This window comes from Phaethon aethereus, assembly GCF_964289735.1.
Source record: "Phaethon aethereus genome assembly, chromosome: 4".
Taxonomy (NCBI): Eukaryota; Metazoa; Chordata; class Aves; order Phaethontiformes; family Phaethontidae; genus Phaethon; species Phaethon aethereus.
The window spans coordinates 31,750,197-31,771,656 of NC_138578.1; the positions used below are offsets into that span (position 1 = coordinate 31,750,197).

The following is a 21,460-nucleotide window of genomic DNA, read 5'->3' on the forward strand; positions in this document are numbered from 1 at the left end:
TGAATGAACCTTGGCATCTAGATTGGTCACAATCTGCAGCCTCAGCAGCGAGGCCAGGAGTTAGATTGCTTCAGAGATGAAGTTTGATCTTTTAAAGTAGTCTAGTAAAGCTAGACAGACTGCTTTAAAGGAAGAATTGAGCCTAAGCTCTCTAGGCCATGACAAAAATCTCAACTCAAAGTGACAACCCTACTCCTAGAGAAGTTTGTCCAAGTGACGACTAAGGATAATCTAGAACAGTGAAGACTAGACTGAGATTTCAGAAAAGTGGGTTTGACTCCTGATTTTATCAGTTTCCAGTCTGACAGTGTCCCAGTGCTGTAAACAAAAAAGGAAAAGAAAAAAACCCCAAACATCTTTGTCTCCAAGATGCGTGAGACCAACTGCTGACAGGGAAATGGGACACGTTCTCTGGCAGGGGCACAGGGATTACTGTGCACTAGCAGAAACTCCTTGATGTGTTTGGTTTTGGGTGTTGAAGCAACCAGCCTAGCATTTTTTGTAGTACTTATTCATGCTACAAATACAAATTTAAAAAAATGTATCTGGGGAACAGTTATTTTCAGATTTGTAAGGAGATATTAGAAATGGCAAGCGATAAGAGCAGTAATACGACCAGGGAAAGTGGTTCAAATATGAAGAAAGATTTGAACAATATTCTCTGATGTTATTCATTTAACAAAGATCGAGAAGACTCATTTCTTTGCTGACTGCTGTGATCTGTTCTAAGTTTATGACTGCGTCACTTTTTACACTTTTCCTCAAGTTGTTTGGGGATATAGCGTTTACAGTACATTACTTCAATACAATGTGTGCTTCGTATTCATGCTTTCCTTAATTAAACATTCTGCGCCGTGGCTTGGGGTTCGGAAGAGCAGTCGCCGCACGAGCTCTCTCCACTTGAGCGATGAAGAGCAAGTTGGTGTACATGACAGCACTGCATCTCTGTGTGGCTGGGGACAGTAACGCACGAGCGGCAGGTGAAGGCGTTCATCTCCTTAGCTATCCAGAAATGAACTGCCATGTACAGCAACTCCTTCTCTGCTGCTGCTGCTACCTAGCCCTGTCTCTTTCTGCATCCAAGATTACTTTTGCACATTCTCAGGACATGTTTCCACCTGGGAGTAGCAGGCCGGGGGAGTATGAAGCCGGGAGGTGCTGCGGTCCGTGGGACTGGGCAGTTGTGGCAAGTGCGGAGGCGGTGGGGGTGCTACAGGGCATCCCTTTTCCAAGCCTGAAGGTCACAGGGTCCGAAGGGTGCTATGGGGGAGATCCTCAGGACTTGAAAGAAGCTGCCTTGTGTGGGGTGTGGAGAAGCAGGCTGGTAATTTGTTATCTCTGAAGTGGGTGCAACATATTAGAGTGTGTCCCCGGTACCCTGGCCCATTGGCTGCCTGGCTTCTGCGTAAAATAGTCCTTTCCCATTCGACTTCCAAACCTTTGGCTTTCTGCTCAGCTGGCAAGAGATTAGACTTTCCTGCATGGGAAGAAGGATCCTGGAAGAGAACAAGTCACTTAAAAACTGGCTCCACCTGCAAGCAAGCAAACTTCAGCATAACGACAGAGATTAATCTAATAATGGTTTTTTTGTGGGGGGAGGCAAATTCAGGTTAATTTACAGTGGTGGGAAGTGCTGTGCTCAGTTTAGTGTTGATAGGGTGACAGCAGGGGTAGACTTGGGAAAGAAGCAGCTCAGCTAACAGAGATTTTGTTCATGAACAGGAGGCTACAGCCCAGACTCCTGAGGCAAAATGCTGACTGTCTTGCTCTTATAATACCTGCTTTCAGCTGTGCTATAATTTTGGCATCAGCGCTGAGTACAGTGGGAATCCAACCAAAATGCACCCCTCGCTTTAAGTATTAGCAACGAGCTTCTGAGGTTTCTTGCATACAATTACTACCCAAATGTGCAGCTGCTGTTTTAATTTAGATATCAATCTACTTGTGTGCTGTGATTTTGCCACTTAAAAGAAAATGTGGCTCAGAGTGTGAAATGGAACCATTGCAAATGACCTTTTTGGTGTAAAACCTGCACACACTATGGCTAATAATTAATGTTATATGTTTTCTACCCTTTCTGCCCCAAGCCTTGTACACTGACAGAATGTGACCTTCTACCGTATATTTACAGATGTTTGATTTAATACTACTGTGCTCTGCTGGTCACAAATTAGAAACCCGTTGAATAAGGCTACCTAATGTCAAAATGAACTTCTGCCGTTCAAGCCAATTTTGCCAAACGAAGAGCAGAAAAAGCTGTTTAAACTAATGGGAGAACCACTTTAAACTGTAGTCTCTGGTTAGACACCAGAATAAAGCGGGATTATCTCCTGCTTTATTTGAATATGAGAAAATTATTACTGTCACATGGATGGATTTTGCATGGATGTGGGTAATGTAGACATGTAGTTAATTATTCTGAGAGTTATAAAGTAGATACACTATTTAGATTAAATGTTGACTTTTGAGAGGATTCTGTCCTCAGTCATTCTCTGTCTCCTCTTCTTGGCTATGAATTTTTATCCATTTGTAACAACACAGGGAGACTCCTGACCAGTCAGGTTTGCTGAACTTGAGGAAGAAAGGATGGGAGGGTATGGAATTAAAAAGAAGGGGGTGGGTAACCTAGAGGCAAGAAGAAAGAGGGTAAAAATAGGGAATAAAAAATAGGATTGAAAACCCAAGAAAAGGGATGAAAAAGGTCAGAGGTGAGAAAATAGAAAGTGGGGTTGAGATACTTATGTTTTATGCTCAAATCAGTCAGATAGCTTGGGTCTGTGTTTCTCTGGTGATGCCATTTATGATCAGCACTCAACAGATTCAGCTGGGGATGGATATCAGTTTCCTCAGAAAGGCTGGGGATGGTGGGGAGGGAAATTAGAGCACTGATTCATTGCTCCCCAGCTTGGATCTGACCTGCTGAGGAGAGCTGAATAAATAAATTCAATACAGCAACACAAAACATGTCCAGCAAAGCCTGCAAACTAATTGCATTTCCGTTACTCATCTACAATGTTTTGGATTCATTCATTAACACTGTTGTGCTGTCTTTTTGAGTGCAGGTCTGTATTTTAAAAATCAAAACCAAATGAATCCATTTGCTTCTGTCAAGGGCCAGGGCTCTGGCACAGGCAGCAAAGTTACCTTTGCAGGGAGTTGAGACCTCAAAGATTTGCAGTTTTGGACTAGACTGAGACACAGACAAATGTGATTTCTTGGAATAATCTGGGCTATTATTGAACGGTACTGCTTTCTTTAGACACAAGGGAGTCAATGGCAGGCATAAATGAGCGGGTGTCCCAATACTGGCAATGCACATTTAAGGGCCAGGTTAACACTGGCTAAATGATGCTGTCCTGAGTGCTCTACAGTATGTTAGCACCTGTGGTGTCTGCAAGGCAGAGGTAGGTATCTCCCCGCATTCCTTATCCCTGATGCTAGAGGCGGTCAAGCCAGAAACACTTCAAGCCACCTCTTCGCTCTGTTTCCGCGTGTGTGCTTTCAGCTGCTGAAACACAATAATGTTATTATCTGACCTGTAGTTTCAGTTTCAGAGTGCTTCTGATTTAGTACAGATCAATTCACAGCACTGAGGAGAAGCAGCGCTACATATCTTGGTAGAGAGTCTTTTGCTCCTCAAGATCTGAAGCCCTCTTCCAGTAGCATTTTCTGTTGGCATGTTAGGAGATATCAGTCCCTGTAGGAACCTTACATTAAAAATGAATGTGGTAGGCAAGAAACTATTTACAGATAAGGAAGGGAGGCAAGTCAGTGTGTAATAGATCCAGGAGTTACTTCAGCTGCCAGTCTCTGGGCACATGGGCACAATCTGTCTTTCCAGAAAACATCACTGCTGGATCTGTTCTCAGCACTTGCTGGGGATTTCTCTACTTCAACTACCATTGCCAGTCATAACTGTGATTACCGAGTATTCAGCAGGTTTCCTTTTCTTTTTCTTCCCTTCTTTGTTCTTCCTGTTAGTGGCTATGGAGTGAACTTGAATAGATTTGGAGGCAAAGGGTAGGGTGGTGGCTGGGAGGGGTGACCATACACTTTGCTGGTACTGGAGCTTTACACACTGTGAGCCAGAAGAATTCTGATGGCACACGTCAGAGCTTCCCATAGGCACTGCACATCTGCTATCTGGTCTCAAGGACTTTTGTTTGAGCTATCTGGGGTGCTCCTGATCATGGAAGGGGTGATATTTCACAGGCACTTGGGCCGAAGATTGAGTTGGAGGTAAAGCAAAGTTAGGAGCCTGCTGTCTCAGGTTACTCTTTGAATTTTAAGATTTTTTTTTTTTAACTTGTTAGAGGGTTTGAAAGTAAGAAATCAGCAAGACTTAGGAAATAAGTGTGAATTAAATTAGTCACCGCAGGGGGAAATTTCCAATCTGTAGCCAAATACTTCAGCCCTTTTGTGGACTGCTGAAATAACTGTGTGGATGCAAACTGTTTCTGTAACTCATACAAGAGCAACTATACTGTAGTTTCCCTCTGTGGGCCCTGGGATCCATCCATCATAGTTTCCAGCTTTAGAAAACTATAGAGTGGGTGTTAATGTCATGATCTTGCTGCATTTTCCTTCCATCATCTTTCATTCGCCAAGTCTACTGACGGTGAGGGTAGAATGGCAAGAGGAGAGGATGTGCTCTTGTGTAAATAAACATGCTCTCAAAGAGGTACATTGTCTGTGCGTTTCCTCAAATAAGCAGGCTCTGCATGGAGGGTGATAGCTGCTTAAATCATCCTGTATGCTTCCAAAGTAAATAAGCCTTTCTTGCTTTCATTTCCCTCAGAGGGAAATCTTTGTATTAAGGTTTGGTTGAACACCTTATTATTAGCTTTATTAGTATGTATGGTATACAGGACCTGTTGTTATTTGCATGAATGTAACCATGATATTCAAGCGGATCAGTGCTTTTCATCTGATTACAAAGTCTCGTGTATTTACAAAACCGATTGCTAGTCAAAATAAATAAATAAACGTTTGAGTCATGTTTCTGATCCTAGGCAATAATCTATGTTCTTCCATCTGGCTCCCTAAATACCTGGGTGCTTAATTCAATAAGAAGATATTTATCTTTTCTTTCCCTTTTCTACTTCTTTTAAGGATTTTTTTTTCCCTTTTCCACATCTGGTACTCTGATTCCCAAGTTCCCCCCCCCCCCCCCTTTTCCCCTTCTCCCCAGAAGCTCCTGCTTAGAATTTAGCTAATGGATTTCTGATTCAATTTGGACTTCTGCTGGGATAAATCAGCCTTATACAAAATAATTTATGGTTCTTGAAAAATTGGCTGTGGATGAAATTAGGTAACTAGCACCAGGCAAATAATAATCTCATTAAGATCCATGGAAGAAAGTAGTGAGTAGGTAGATATTCATGAGGACTAATGTTAGTCTCAGGGCACCAGTCTCACCAGGATGCCCCTAGCCCATGGAGAGAGAGAGAGCCCTTCAGAGCACCCAAGATCAGGCTCCTGCTCCAAATCCTGCTCTTCAGCCTCTCCATTGATACAGAGGGAGACAAGTGGCAAAACTTGCATCAGCTCCAAAACAGGAAAACTTGGTTCCCAAATCATTTCAGAAACATAGATTTGTTTGTGGTCCTTTGTGTAACTGTTGTTGGCTGTTTAGTAAATGAAGCTGACAGGTATTTTGGAGAAATTTTGAAGGAAGAATCTGAGTACCGAGTTGTTTACTCAGTTAAAAGGTAGCGAATTAGAGTGCTACCTATTAGGCTGCTACATCCATTTTGCAGATGGAACCCTGAACCTGGCAGAGCAGGTTTCCTCAAGGTCACACAAGAATATCTGTCCCCTGGGTCTCAGCTCGATGCCTTAACCAGGTGGCCACATGACCGAGCTGTTATTTTAGGTGTAGGCAAGTGTCCAGTGTTTCTCTGGGATGGACTGATCCCACTAACTAGATTAACGGTACACCTCAGATAGCTCATGAAGTCAGGATCTATGACATCCCGCTTAGATCTCAGTTTTATTAATCACGAGATGTTGGATCATCACTCTTTCCTGAGAAAAAAGCTTGCATTGAAAGCATTAGAAATCAGGGGACAGAGCTCTGCAGCAGTTTTAATAATGGGAAAATAAGGATAAAAATAGCCATTCTTGCTAGAACCAAAGAATTGACATTTTAACCCTAACATACTGATGCAAGAAGCAAGCTTAATTATTAATATGAAACAACATAAAAAGCTAAGAAAGTATTTGCGAAGTACCACATTCAGTTACAGATCCTCTCTCAAGCTAGTAGTATGGGACTCCTTTCATTGTGCCCTAGCCATCAACAATACGTTGCACACAGATTTACCTATATTAAACCAACTTGTTTTGTATGATATGATTTACCACTGGCCTGAAAATCCATCTGCCTGTGGCTGACGACTCTGTAGCCTCTGTCATTGTTTCTAATGCATGATAGAGCCTTAAGAAATCCTTACATGAGAAAAGGTAGGATCAATTCTTCATTCGTTCATTGTATCAGGTCACCTCATTCCGACTGTTGAAGTGGCAGTCAGATGAAGAACCGGAATCTGAACTTTTAATTCTAAAAATACATACAGAGTTAATTATCCTCAGATTTTCCCTGAATTGTATGCTTTGGACTATACCCAGGAAACTTGTTTCCAGTATGTGTTGAGAATGTACTTTCTATGCTATAAAATGCATCCTACCATCTAACCACAACGGTTAGGTTAAGTCTTGTAAAAAGAGATTTTTCACATTATTGTAACAGGCACCTACTTTCATGTTCATGTAAATATGGCAGGCTCTGTCCTGTGTGACAGAGTGCCTGAAGGGGACTTGAGAATGAATAGGTTTAACAAAAAGTATTTTAGCCTGAGCCTTGTCCATCTTTAATTAGTTACCAGGGTTAAAGGAGGGGTCAAGAGCCCGGAGCTGCTTCAGGACTAATGTGTCAAAGGAAAGTGAAGCCTAACACTGATGAGGAGATGATGCTCCTTAGAGGTTTAATAATTTTTTGACCCTGTGTCAACCATTATGACTACTAATGGCAGCTGGGGCAGAAGTGTTTCAAATTAGACTTTGCTTTGCAGGTGGTTAGGAGGGGATCCCATGCCGTCATATAGACCCTTCACAAGCTAGAATTCAAAAGGAAAAAATGCATTTCAGTTTACAGGCAGGATGGAAAATCTCGTGGTCTGACCCTGAAGTTTCTCCGCTGTTTGTACGCTGCCTTCGTGTCAGAGAAAACAGAACTAGCAATAATATGCAGCCAAACTGCATGAACTCTACCAGCACAACCATGTCTAACAGGAGTCATGTTAATTTTCTAATTAGATTACATGCCCGGAGCTCACACTTACAGAATACAGTGTGTGCGCTCAACAAAGTAACACATGTGTACAAAGCATGCTGTTTTTATTACATGACAGAGTAAGGGAAATAAAGTTTCAGAGGCAGTCTGCAATGCGCTTTGTTTTCTTTTAATGCATGAATATTTTATTAGTTTTAAACAAAGGGAAACAAAACAACAGGACAAAGGAAAGCAATCTTCCACGGGACAGCAATTACCGATAAACGTCCCTGATGTCATCTGCTGTTTGCACAAGCACTGTAGTTCTGTTTCAGGTGCTGTACTTTTGGTTGATAGCCTTGGCACAGTAACTGAGCCAACCTTACCCAGTAGCTCTGTAGAAGTACAACAGCAAACTTTCCATCAGAATTAATGAAAGTGTTGCAAAGAGGGGTGTGACTGACAGGGCACAGGACAGGGCAGCAGAGAGACGGGACCTTTGCCTCTTCACTCAACATTTCACACTGTCAGTGCTCATAAGTCAGCCTCACCCCCTGACGATTTGCCCCCGTCCTGTTTTATCTATTTATATGGTTAGGCAGCTTCGTAATAAATAGCACTTGCAGATTACTGCGTTACGTTGCTTATACTGACAGCAATTATTACAAACTCCGTTGCCCAAAGAACAGCTTGGTGCCTCTCATATGCAACAGAAAGTATTTTCGTTGCCTTGCGTGTTCTGGCATTTTCCTACACAGAGTCCAATGCTACCAAGTACCCATATCATCTCTTGCATGTTTAGGCAGCAGCTGGTAGTCTGATGGACTTTGTCTCAGGGCAATGGTAAAGTTCTGCATACAGAACCTTAAATGTCGTTCCTGTGTATATACCCACAATTTTTCTCTTGGATTCACAATGGGATGTATAAAGAAATATCTCCCTCTTTCAGAGGTCTGTGAGAATCACTTGGAGGACACATGTTTTGTCTTTGGTTTGCCTCTGATCTGATTGATGATAAAATTGCCATTAGCCTCAAGAGAAGCAGAAACCTTAATTATAATTATGAATTAAATGAACTGGGGGAAGATGCCTTTTCCCCAGACAGTAATATATAACTTGCAAACTGCTTTATAAAGCTGGTACAGACAGTGTTTTCCTCATCTAGACCTGATTCTCCGTTTCCTTACTCTGATGCAAATCAGATCTGTCTGCAGAGTTAGAGGAATTAATTGTTGACTACCAGAATTGCAGTTTACCAGGGTAAGCCACGCAAAACATATTCCAACCATTGACCTGAGAGAGAGAGATGGTGCTATCAAAGCAGGGGAAACGCAGTACAAACCAGTCGCTGGATGTAACGCGGTTGCACAGTGTCCACATTGGCCATGGCCAAGCGACAACTGTTTACTCTTTCATCTTCCTCTGCTGTTGGTTTTATATCTGACCGCGCAGCATACACGTGAAAGAGGAGCAACGGAGAGCAGCGCACGACGCGAGGGGCCTCCGCGGCCCCTCCGCGAGGGGAGCACCAGCAGCTGCTCGTTTGGCTTCTCCGACTGTGAAACGTCCCTGCTTTTGAACCACAGGTCCCAGCCTTAGCCAGGCACCCTGTCTAATGCCGGGCCGCGCACTGCTGTTGCAAGGGAAAAGTATGGCATTTTCTCCTCTCTTTCTCCTTTCTGAGAAAGGCTAGTCGAGGTAAGACGGGCATAACGAACACAATTACCCTATTAGGCCTTTGGTAGCCTATTTATTTATTTGGGTTGTCCAGTGTGTAGTAAGCTTGTCATTGAATAACGGAAACCTCCTTCCTGAACTCTTCAGTCGACCCAAAAATCCAGTACTGCAGATGCCTTAGATGCCCGTTGTCCGGGTTTTTAGCAGGGGCTCCAGGTTGGCACCTGTGGCAACAGTAGGTCACGTATTGCTTCGACGCCTCTGTGGAAGTTGCTTCTTTGGTAGGGGTACAGGAGGACAAGAAAGGATGTGTTTGGGTTTTGTTTGATGTGTGTGTGTTTAGGGGGGAGACTTTTGCCCAGCAGCCTTCCGATCTATATGTAGTCACTCAGTGGATGTGTTCCTCGTTCTCGCCAAGTGCAGCCAAAGCTTGCGCTTAACCTCCTGGGTGTGTGTTGTTAAGCTGAGATGTGCTAGGAGGGTCTTCACCGAGCCGTTGAAGGTGCAGGGGAAGCTCATTCCTCTTTGCAGTCTTTATTTATTCTGTTTCTGAACCGAAGTCACCCAAAAAAAGATGATGATTGCATGCCCTATTGATTTCTCTATCACTTTTCCCAGACTGTGCCTGCACTCCGCTTTCGCTGCCGAAAAGAGCATTTCATTTTGTGGGTGCTCAGTAAATTTGAGTGTGAAATTCCCTTGACCTTGCTCTCCCGAGAATTCAGCAAGGTTCAGCAAGCGTCTGGTTTGTGGGCTGCCACAAAACCAAGCCTCGTCTTTAGGCACGTAAAGGCCTGCAGTGAGTTCAGCTGCAAGCAAGCGGGTGCCAGCCTGCCAAGCAAATATTACGCTGTTACAAAACTGCAATCTTCCCGGGCTGTTTGTTGAAACCTTCCACTTTTGAGATGCTGGAGAATAAGGTGTGATTGCCCGTTTGCATGCCCACCTTGCAGTCAGCTGGAGGTAGGGCTGAGCGGGGGTAAGTGCTGAGAAAGCCACCCTCCTCCTCCTCTTCCCCCAGGCAGGGCAGGAGAACGTCCTTTCTCTTTCAGAGCATGGACTATGTTTCGTTGTGCCCATTCTCTGTCCCTGCGTGGTCTCCAGGGCTGAGGCGGGGACGAGAGGGCCCTCTGACATGGAAATGACTCGCTAGTAATTCTTAGAAATAAGTCCTCTTCTTTCCCATTTCTCATCCAACTTGGCCTAATATTGGATTCATAGCTCCGTCAGCGCTGCGGGGCTCTAGGCGGAGGCAGGCTACATGCCGTACAGGATTTTTTGCTTCCTTGCCACCCTTCGGTGGTACGGTGATACCGCCTGCCCTTCCTAGGACAGAAGACCCTGCGACCAAAGGACTTCCAGCTGAGCAATTTTCCCTTCCTGAGAACGTGTGCGCTGTAAACCAAACCCTTGCCTCCATCCCCATAAGCTGCCTTCCTGAGCTAGCACCTGCTGTTAATTTCACAGCAAACAGTACTTGTTGCTCTAGAAAGCTTTTTAATCATAACATTAAAAAACAGAACAGAAATCCCATCCATACAGTTAACTCCAGCTGCCTTTCTTGGAACACACGGGGAATGATCTTGCCGAGTGATGGGCATCCCAATGCAAATGGAATTAGCTTTGCAGCCATTCATTTTAAATTGCTCTTGAATCATTCTGAAGTAAATTCCATTTGAGAAGAATTTGCTTCAGGTCTCTCACAAAGAGATAATGGTCCAATATATTATGATCTAAGCAATAATAGTTTAAGTCTCGCAGTTCAGAAATATAGTGAGTTATATGCTGGGTTGATGAGAATTAAAGCTTGATATATAGTAATAAAACTAGTGATCTAGAGATGAATAGATTGGTGTACAGAGCACAGTATTTTCCTGCCACAGATGAGAGCGGGGATACTAGTCCATAAAAAGGGAAGTATACTGTAAAATCTTCTTTTTTCACTTGTTATGCATGAAGAGCTATAATCTGTACAGTTTTACAGACAAATGCATGAGAAGAATAAAGACTCTTCCTAACATCAACAGGTTTCTGACTGAGGCAAAGATTTGTTTTATCTGAAAAGATAATTGAACTAAAATTCAACTAAAATTCCTGTGTGTGACAGTCCATGCCAGCTTCTATCAATGCTGATTTCAGTGATACTTCACCTGTTCCTATAGATTTTGCATTTTACTTGCCTTTAAAAAAATATATAGTTGTCAGATACTACAGAAGGCAAGTAAAAGAGTGTATTTCTATTTGGGCCAGCAACTACAATAAAAATTCCAAATTAAGTTTATAGATTAAAATGGCTTTTTAAAATTTATTTCCTTAATATGAATGAACTGCATGAGTGAAACCAGTTTAGCGGTACCATTAATCAGGTCTTTTGTCTTGCTAATATAAATCAGTCAATAACAACAGATGGGCTGTACACTTTATTATGTGAAAATAAAGATGAATGTGACATACTGCAGAAGTAAACTTGCAGCTCAAAGTTACTGAACACAGAAGGGGATTTGTTACAACAGGGGAGAACGATGCCTGCCTCATATTTGGTTTTGATCAAGGTTGTAAGGGGAATTTGCTGCACGTGACACTGACATAACGGTTGGAAATCAAGTACGTGAATTTTTAGTGTTTGTTTGTATCTACACTCCCAGATCGCTCCAAATGGTTTAATTAGCTTTTTTCCTCCAGACAGAAGGAAAAACGCCTAACTCTTTAGGAGAGTTAAATAAGAGCGATCTAAAGTTTGGTGCTTTGTTGCATTGTCGGGAGATGAACATTTTAAATAACCAGTGATAACCATCAGGAAGATTCAGATCAAAGTCTCAGGCAAGACTTATCCCCTAGTACGGAGATGGAGCACACAACGAGAGGTGACCCCCATCCAAATTACGAGCCCAGCAAGGCCGCTTGATTATAAATAACACAGTTGTCCCTGAAAAACCGAAGTCACAGTTTGGTCCTTGTATGGACAGAGAAATGACCTGTGTTCAACTAGAGCTGGTCAGGAGGAACTTTGACGGAAGTGTTTATTAGGTCGTTAGAAACTGTGGCCTCATGAAAACACAGATTCGTGAGATTGCTTTGGTTTTACTAAAAGTTCATTTTGCGGAGAGTTGCAAAAAATCTCAGCACCGCCGAATGTCCTATACTGACATTTTCAGAGGTAAATACCAGTGTTATATTTTTAAGAATAATTTGTGATATAATTATGCTGCTGTTATAATCATGCTCGCATGTTGCCCCAAGTATCACAATGGAAGCACTAACAGCATATCGGCCTAGTTAAAAAAAAAAATGAAATGCGAGACTCGGATCCAAGATGTGTGTTAAGGTTGACGGTGTAAAACCCTGTCCCAAATCGGCAGCCTGTCCTAAGCCGTGGGGCTGCCGCGCCTGTTGTGATGGGCAAGTCCTCGCCAGCGGTTTTAAGGTTCTTCCTCCTCAACGCGTCCTTGTCCGGCACGGCGAGAAGCGCAGCGCGGCCCAGCGCAGCCGCAGCTGCGCGCACCGTCCGCCTGTAAGCCACCGTCCTTGGGGGCTGGGCTAGGTGACCTTTAAAGGCCCCTTCCAACCCAAACTATCCCGTGATTCTGTGACCCTGCGACTTCAGCCGGTGGCGGCTGGCGTGCCTGGGCGGGAGGGGAGCGGTGGTTTGCAGCGGCCGATCCCGTTTCCTTGGGGGGTGCAGGGAACACCAAGCGACTTCCCGCTGCCGTTCACACGGGCTGATAAAGCCGCCTGTTACCTCGCGGCGGCGAACAGCAGGAGTGAGGGGCCCTGAATGTAATGGAGGCTGGACTAGCTCTGCAGTGTGACTGTTTGGTTTTTTCTGCCAAACACAGAAAACCCCAGTCATGGTCATGTTCTGGTTGCTCCTCTTGAGAATCTGCTCTATAACAAGAATAACTCCGGTGTTGCTACTAATAGCAACGGTACGAGGGCAGGGATTGAATGAACGTACACCAGTTTAAAAAGCCCCAAAAGTCTGTCTCAGCTACTCTCTTAATTTTATTCTAAAAGTGCGATTTTAATATGCCAGTTTCCAGGGACAAGGCAGCCTCTGCGCGCTCTGTATGACAGTTTGTGAACGCTTTCCAACTATACCCCTAACATTTAAGAGCGGTTCAGATGCCTCGATAGGAATGAGAAAGAGTGTGGAAAAATAAAGCTGGGCTTTATTACTGCTTAAGAAGAGTAAGGTTACTTACTCTTCACTTACTGGCAAGAAGCCAGTAAGAAAACCAGCCAGTACCTGGCTGGGGGATGCCAGGCTGGTGGAGAGAAACAGCTATCGCCACAATCAAAACATCAGACTGGGTTGTCGTGTACTGGGCAGTACTGTGAATCCACTTTAACATAAAAATAACATTTAAACTTTAGAAGCAGTTACCTTCATGAGGGAAAGCCAAAGCCCACACGCATTCTCCAGGCTGATTAAAGAAATAATTTTCAAAACCACATTTTTTTTTTTTTCTCCCACAGCTAGCTGATCCCTCCTTTTGGGCTTTCTAGTTACATCTTTTATAAGATGCAGTTAATTGGTCAGGTAGCGTAAGTATTGTCTTTGATAATGCGCAGAAATCTAGTGGTGAAAATAAATGCATTTGTTCTTCCAGTCACCAGAAATTAGTGAAGCAATACTTGTTTAATTATAAAACATATGTGTGCTTTGTTAGTTTCCATCTGTCTGCTCGCTGATTTGCAATTAAATGACCAGAAGAAAAAGATACGTCCTGTGGCAGTTGAGGGGAAATGATTCATCTCTAATGTTTCTGTGTTGTGGATGTCTGTGGAGCAGCGTGTGCGAGAGGCAGAGGGAGGGAGTGGGGAAGCGGGGCAGATCTGGATATAAGGGGATGAGGAATGCTGAAAAGTCTCTTGCTTTCAAGTTCAAACATATTTCATTTTCATGAAACCAAATGTGGACTCCCGTTAACTTATTGTAACCCGTCTTTCTGTTTGGAAAAAACTGGGGAGCAAAATGGAGCAAGGAAGAAACACCTAATGGGGAGAGGAGATGGGATTGCAGAAAAAGGAGGCTGGTGTAGACAGAGTGAAAAGGAAACTGCAGAAAAAAAAAAAAGGATGGGAAAGTGGTAAAAATTAAATTTAATTGGAGTATTCAGAGATGATTAGTTGGAGATAGGAATGGAACTGTTATAGCATGTCACAGATTTTCCTTTTGCTAGAAGAATGTCAGGCCTTATTTAGTGGCCCTTTCTTCTATCATTGAACCAGTTTACTTCGGTTGACTCTCAGGGAGTGATGCAGTAGTGAGTCAGACCTGTTACTCTTCGTAAAACGAGACACCTAAAAAGGTGGGTGTATTTTTAAATTAATATGAAGGAGAAAAAAAACACAAAACAAAACAAAAACGGTGAACATATGTTCTTTTCATAAATAGTTCAAGAGGTTCACAAAATCTTTTGCTGTGTAAGGTATTCCCGTCACTGATAAAGACATACAGTAGCTACACGGGTGGGTACCATATTACCTTCCCCACCTGCCTCCTTCCTCTGTTCCTGTTCTCGTCTTTCTGCAAAAGCAGTAGCTGGAAGAAGAGCCTTTCATGCCCCTTGTAATTCTGGACACAGCCTGCGCAGGCATGTCTCAGGTACGGGGAGGGAGCCGTCTGACATTTCATCTTCAGAATACTGGCAGGGAGAAGACAGCCAGCCTTCCGCAGTATTTTTAGTTTGATGTTCTGTGGTGTTTTATTGATCAGCAGCAGTGTCCATCACCGTGTATAATGGTAACTGCTTCAGAGGCAGGAAGGGGGAGATGGAGTAAAGCCTTCAGGACTGTTGGCTTGCTGCTGGTGGGTCTGTCCTAGCTGGTGGCCCCCCGCCCTGTTGCCATTGGGAGCCTCTTGGATGTTCTGGCGCAGTGACGGCAGGCAGGGAGGTGGATGGGAAGAGGTTTATTCTCCGCTGTGTTGGTGCTTTCTGATGTGGAAGACTTCATCTGCAGAATGGGGCAGAGGGGTTCTAAAGGGGGGTTTGTGAAGAGGGAGGGAGAGAGAAAGGAAAGTATGTGTGTTGGGTGTTTTCAGTGTTGCCTCCTGTGCGTTGGATTCTTTTCCTCTTTCTCCAGACTTCTTACATCAACTTTATTCATTACCAGCGGCACCAGAGAGGTGCAGAGGTTCCTTACGTGAAGAGTATGCGTCTGTGTTGGCCCAAAATGTTGCCATCTCACAGCTGCCCTGCCCCATGACCTGGCTCCCGGCTCCTCTCCGTAGTGAGGACTGCACAGATCAGTGTGCTACAAATGAAGTAAATAAAGCACGGCTTAGGACCTTCATTAGCAGTCTTAGCAAGAGAGTCGGAGTATGAACAAAGAGGCGCAGACTGGACTTGCGTTTAGTCTTTTGCCCTTAGAGCAAATTTCAAATTGCTCATCTGAAACGAAAGGTGCTATTTCCTATTTGTACCAGCCTCAGCCAATACTAGCTATGTGCATGCACTTGATTAAACAGTGCGATAAGTCACTATTGAAAAGTGTGACCTTGAAGCCTCCAAAAGTTTCTATTATTTCTTTTTACGGTTTTGCAGGCAAGTCTCCCAAGCGCTAACATAATGCTTTATTGCTAGTGTTGCCGGTGATGATAACAAAGGACCGTTCCCAGACGTGTGAATGTGTGCATCCCTGTCACATCGCATAGAGGAAAGAGAGCTCAGGATGCAAAGAACAATTTCTTCTAGTCTGAAAACAGGAGTGCTTTTAAGCCTTGGTCTAGGAATGCTCATAAGATAACATTTTATTCAAAAATTGTGCTCCTTCTGAAAGTGCTTGTGTTTGCCAGCTGAATTTTGGTTGTTTCATTTGTCCTTTTTGTCTCTTCTCTACAGATGATGATTTTTTTCATGAACTTCCAGAAACCTTTCCATCTGATCCTCCAGAGCCCTTGCCCCACTTTCTCATCGAACCCGAAGAGGCTTACATTGTGAAGAACAAGCCCGTGAATCTGTACTGCAAAGCGAGCCCAGCCACGCAGATCTATTTTAAGTGCAACAGCGAATGGGTTCATCAGAAGGACCATGTGGTGGATGAGAGAGTGGATGAAACCTCTGGTGAGTTTGTGTTACGTCATGGAGGGATGAGAATTGCAAAGCACTAATATCAAGCCCACCGTTGTAATCTAGCGGCTATTTTGTATGGAAGCTGTTTTTCTTTACTCTTGATACAGATGGGAATTCTGTGTCTGGCATTACTGAACATTAGCTGTCATAGCACAGAGGTGGTGTCTATGTCCAGGTCACTTAGTGAAACGCGATTGGAAAGCACCCTGCCTGAGTTTGAAACAAAAAGGACCCAGGAGAACTGTACACAAAAAAAATAGAACTGTTTTCTCAGCCAGGTCTACTCCCTGTTCACTTCCCCAGTGTCACAAATTCCCAGTGATTCACTGTACTGTAGTCATAGACCGAGAACACATTCTTCCCAAAGTGCCGAAGAGCAATTGGGTTGTTCCTAGAATGACGTGTTCTTGGGGAGATTTGAGAAAAAAGGAAAAATTTAATCACTTTCCAGCAAGAAAGAAGGAGAAAGCACACCTGGGCACAGTTTAGAGCAGTATATTGATCCAGAGCAAGCACCTGGCTGTTATTCCATTACACTTTTCTGCCTGCTCCACAGAGCCTGTATGAAGGAGAATTACAGTAGGTTAGCAAGGAAAATAAAAAGTAATAAAAAAAAAAAAAGCCAAGAGCCTCATCCTTCCTCAGTCAATACCAGAAATCCCACTGGCATTCATGGAAGAAAATTAGGACCCTCACAGTAACAAAAAAAACCCACACACAAACAAACAAACAAAAAAACCCCTTGAGTAATAAACCAGCATAAATCAAAGATATGATTGTTGCCATTTGGGAAGACTGGTAATCACTAGAGTTTGAGTCACATGCAAGGAGTGAAGCTGGTTTGGTGGCTCTGAGAAATAACTGGGTACCAAGCAAGAAGTTACCTTTCATCTGGGAATTAAACCACCACTTGGTCTAATTATTTAGAAAAATAACTCCACCAGATGTCTTGTGAACTGGGTTTTATTTGTTTCAGCTCATTTATTTGCACAGAGATCAAAAGCATAAGCTTTTAACAGTACTGCGGTGCTCTCGGCTTGAAAAAGAGAAGGTGGGTGTAGGAAGAAAGGCTGTAGAAAAAATCTGTATTAAACTTTGGGCCTGTTTGTTTGTAAGAACTGGCTTTTCCAACAAGTTGGCTGCAGCAGGAAAAACAAAAAAAGAAATTTTTGTTACTTAATATGTGTTGAACTTTTTTCATCTGTGAGAGCCCACTGGAATGAAGAAGGACAAGCAGGAGGGCAGCTATCACTGATAATTTTTTAAGCCTGTATTGACATCAGCATTCAGAAACATGCAAGTGTTTAGCTGCAGCTAAAATTTTTCACTACTGGTGAAAAACGAAATCTTTTTTCTCAAAAATCTCATTGTAGAAAAACTTCATGATGCTGTAAAGCAAATTGCATTCTACAAATGTAGAAGGCCAGTCTTGAAAAGAGATGCATCTGAATATATTAGAGGACAAATGTTTTGCATAACAAACAGCAGCAATTATGTGCAAACAAAACCCATATCCAGTTAGAGATTCACATAATCTACTGGACTTTGGGGGGAAGGAGGGTGTCAAAAGCTGTGCACATCAGATTATTAGCATAAGAACCACAAACCCAGTCATACTAATAGCTTATAAATGAAACCGTCATCAGAACCTAAATTTGTCAGTCAACCTGGTTGTTGCCAAAAGGTTGGTGAATGCATGGCACACCTGCAGTGTTTGTGCACCTTCCTGTAAGCGGGCTGCGAATCCAGGGCTCATAGCACATAGTATAGAAATGGGTAAACAATGTGTTTAAGGTACTGGTAAAATAATGTCTTCTTCAAAGCAATGGAAGCTCAGGAAAATACATCCAATGCAGATGGATCTGGAGAAGAAGTTGCAGGAGACAGTGACTGTGAGGATTCATTCTGTTGCCTGAAGAAGGAGGTATTGGCTTGGCAGCTTGCACCAGTCAGGCTGGCAAAGCCCTTTGATTCTACCACTTCTGAGGCTATTTTAGTTTCTTTTGCTATTTTTGACTAGCTAGTGCAGTAGATGTAACCTAGGGCACAGCAGAAGTGACTGAGCTGCTCAGGGGGTGGCATAAGGACGGCAGCCCAAGCCTACGCTGCTGCTGGCTTCCGGCTTCCACAAACCAGGTTAGGTCTCGCCTTTACATGGGTAACCCAGGGCTCAAAGGGATCTCGGTTACACAGTGTTTCTGATGGGTCAGTTGTGTAATCCCAGCAACTGAAAAGCAGGTGCAGTCTTCTTTCCCGATACTTCACCGTTCTTAAGGTCTGTTCTGCCTAAATGAGGATCACCATGCTGAGGTGGTCTACTGCTGCCATTTTTGAACCAGGCTTTCTCTTTCAGTTCTTTAGGTAGAAAAGCAAAGCAAAGGAAAACCAGACAAACAGACAGTAAAATATATGAGAGGAAAAAAGTAAAGGTCACTTGTGCTTTCTTTTCTAAAGGATGGGTAATCAGGAAGAAAGAGGACTAAAATACAGGTGGGATGCTAGCGGTACATCATCTTGGGATTGTAAATGATGCATGGCAGAGAGAAATAGGTTTTGATTTGCAAAAGATTATGTGTTCATGGACTTTGAGCCCATGCCTAGGAATGAAATCTGTGTAGAGATGATTAACTCTTCTTATAAGGCAAATTTATTTCTGTCATTGATAAAACCAGAGACAACAGCACAGCGATAGCAGGGGCACAAGAGATGGAATGAGAGTGCAGCCGAGCTCTCGTTGAAGATAGCTGCTAGATAGAAATGTTGAATATATTAAGAAGGGTAAGTTTTAAGAGAGGAGAATAAATATTTATATCTTTTTCCTATGTATATTTATTTTTCTTTGTAACAGAGAGAAGGTACAAAATAAGAGTTATAGTTATATGCACTTCACACTGTGGGATATTTTTAAACAGTAGGTAAAGCATTGCTGTAAAGAACATGCATAGGGACTCTGTGGGAGTTGTTGCCTTCTGGTTGGAGAGGATGAGAACAGTAATAGTGACAGGGTGTTCTAGTACCACTTTATTTAATTAAATTAGCCTGAAGAGAGAGCCTTGCAAAAAAATTTCCAATGATTGAGTCTGAGAAGCCAGAAGCTTTACACAGAACACCATTACATTCTATTTTTTAATCCTCAGACTTGCTGGAATATTTCTTCTTTATGGAAAAAGCTAAGCATTTTCATAAAGAAGCCAAATGGGTGCTTTGAAAACCTTTAGTGCACATCTTTGACTCTTTCATTTCCTATGTACATGAAATACAAGGCAGGGCATGGTCTTTTTTATGTTTTCACTTTTTCCATTAATGTGGAAAAATGTATGTAAAGAATGAGAACACTGATTTTATGAAAAACAAAGATGAAAGTTGTTTTGAGGGAACACATTTGATTTTATGACTGACTGTCATAAAAGGTAACAGCAACAAAGGTAAAAGGAACCCTGATGCTTTAGGGGGCAAGAAAATTCCATTGTCACAGGGCAGGAAGCTCGACAGCATCAATAATTGTTAGAGCAATTTGTGCACATTTTCCAAATTACTGTACCTCTGAAAATGACTATGGCAAAAGATTTTATTTTGCATGTGTGCTTTTTGTGGAGAAATATTTTCAGACACACACCCCCCAATTCTGCAGTGGTGGGAGAGTTGCAGATGTATAGAAAATCAGTGTCCTGCACCCCTTTCATTTGTCCAGAAGATTTAAATCTGCTGCTAAATCAAACCCCACATCCCAGTGATGTACAACAGAGAAAAATCAGGACTACAGGGACCTTGTTTTTGTCTTTTCAATTTGGATATGCATTGTAGTAGTTTCCATGACTATTAAGGTGAAGTGATCTATAAAACCCCTCTTGCCCTCTGCAATGCCAGTGACATGTTCTTCTTCACTCTCCTTCAAGGAAGGAGAAAACAATATTTGGGACTCAGAATTCTAAGTGCTAATTAAATAGACATATTGGGCAATTCAGCCAGCATTATTGTTTGCCTACACTTTCTGTCTTCTTTTGCTGGGATGAATAGGGAGCGGAGGGCTCAGAGAGTTTGCTGATGACCTCCTCTGTGTTCCCAAATAGCAGCAAGATGGAATAAGGACTCTTGAGCCTGGCCTGAGGCCCCAGCTAATGCAAAATGAACAGGCTTATCAGTGCAGTCTCAGAGGAGAGGCATGCTGAGGGAGGCTCTGTTAAGGAGCAGGTGAAGTCGCCAATCGTTTTTCCCATGTCCTGCCTGCAGAAGCAGGCTCTCAGAAGACCTGATGTCCCCCAGGAGCATCCCTGGTGCCACCCAGCCTTCAGCAAGGATATGTGGCTCCAAGGACTTTCCCTTTGGCTACCCCTTCAACACTCTACCTCCCCACAAATCAACAAAAATGATAAAGTTAGAATCTGGCTCAGAATAAGATTTTTGTCTGATTAAGAGGGTTTATCAAACTGCACTGAGGCAGATGAATATGCTCTTCTTTTCAGACAGAAATCTTAGACTTCTTTGTTTCAGTTTCTTTACACAGCCGCCACTGTGATTCCCACGCTTACCTCCCACCATTACCTTTCCCCATTAATAAAGTATTTTTGGATGACTCGCAGATTTGATGAAAGGAGACTGAGCTTTTGACGTAGGGTCAGCATTGATCTGGCAAGTAGGAGGTTGTTACCTTAAGCAATGGGTTTGGCAGCCTGTCGAGGGAGTAGGTACCCAGCTAGCTAAGTCTTTAATAGATCACCCTCTCAACAGAAAGATCAAAGATTGATGTCTGCCCTTTTGCCTTTAAAACAGCTCTTACAAGGTGCTGCAGCCAAGACAGCAGTGGGGAAGCCTCCACAGGGACTGTCTTCTGGCTCCATGTATAGAGGCAGAAAAATCACTTCCAGCACACCGCTCCATCATTTTATCTTCCTCTCTGTATGCACATCTCATGAAAACCCTTTATTTTAGTGTTTGTGACAACACATTTTGAAAGGCTGCATTGCCCTAGTGACAAAAGCCCCATCAACTTGTTCAGAAGCTGCTTAAGGTGGGAAATTTGATTATACAGCAAAGATCATCGTGTAGCCTTTCATTTTGAGCGGTTGTGCTCGATTGTCTTAGTATTTTTTATAAATAAGAAAAACTATTGTTACTTTTTAAATCCAGCACTTATTTGAATACCAGTGTTGAAGAACTTGGAGCCCAAATATGAAATTCAGGTGCCCTCTGCCTCCATGTAAGCACAGCTCAGGGAGAGGAGTGCGTTTTACTTATTTTCTGTGACCCACGGATCTTCCTTTCCTTAATGCTCTTTTCCCTCTCTGCACATCTTCCTTCCTTAATCTCTTTTTGCTGCTTCTTGACCTGCTGTAGCCTCCTAATTCTCTGTATTATTTTTCAAAAGTCCAAAAGATAAGGAAAAAAGCAATTTTTCTGAACAAGTGTGGCCAGTTTCCCTATTAACTTCACTAAG

General features: G+C 42.9%; 1 protein-coding gene across 2 annotated transcripts in view; it reads left to right on the plus strand.

Moving 5' to 3' along the window:
- UNC5C (unc-5 netrin receptor C) overlaps positions 1 to 21,460 on the plus strand; it is a 254,372-nt gene that overhangs the window by 147,242 nt on the left and 85,670 nt on the right. For both annotated transcript variants that reach the window (XM_081999328.1, XM_081999329.1), the window contains exon 2: positions 15,796 to 16,017. In XM_081999328.1, coding sequence (XP_081855454.1) covers positions 15,796 to 16,017 — 222 coding nt within the window. The remainder of the gene's footprint in view (positions 1 to 15,795; positions 16,018 to 21,460) is intronic.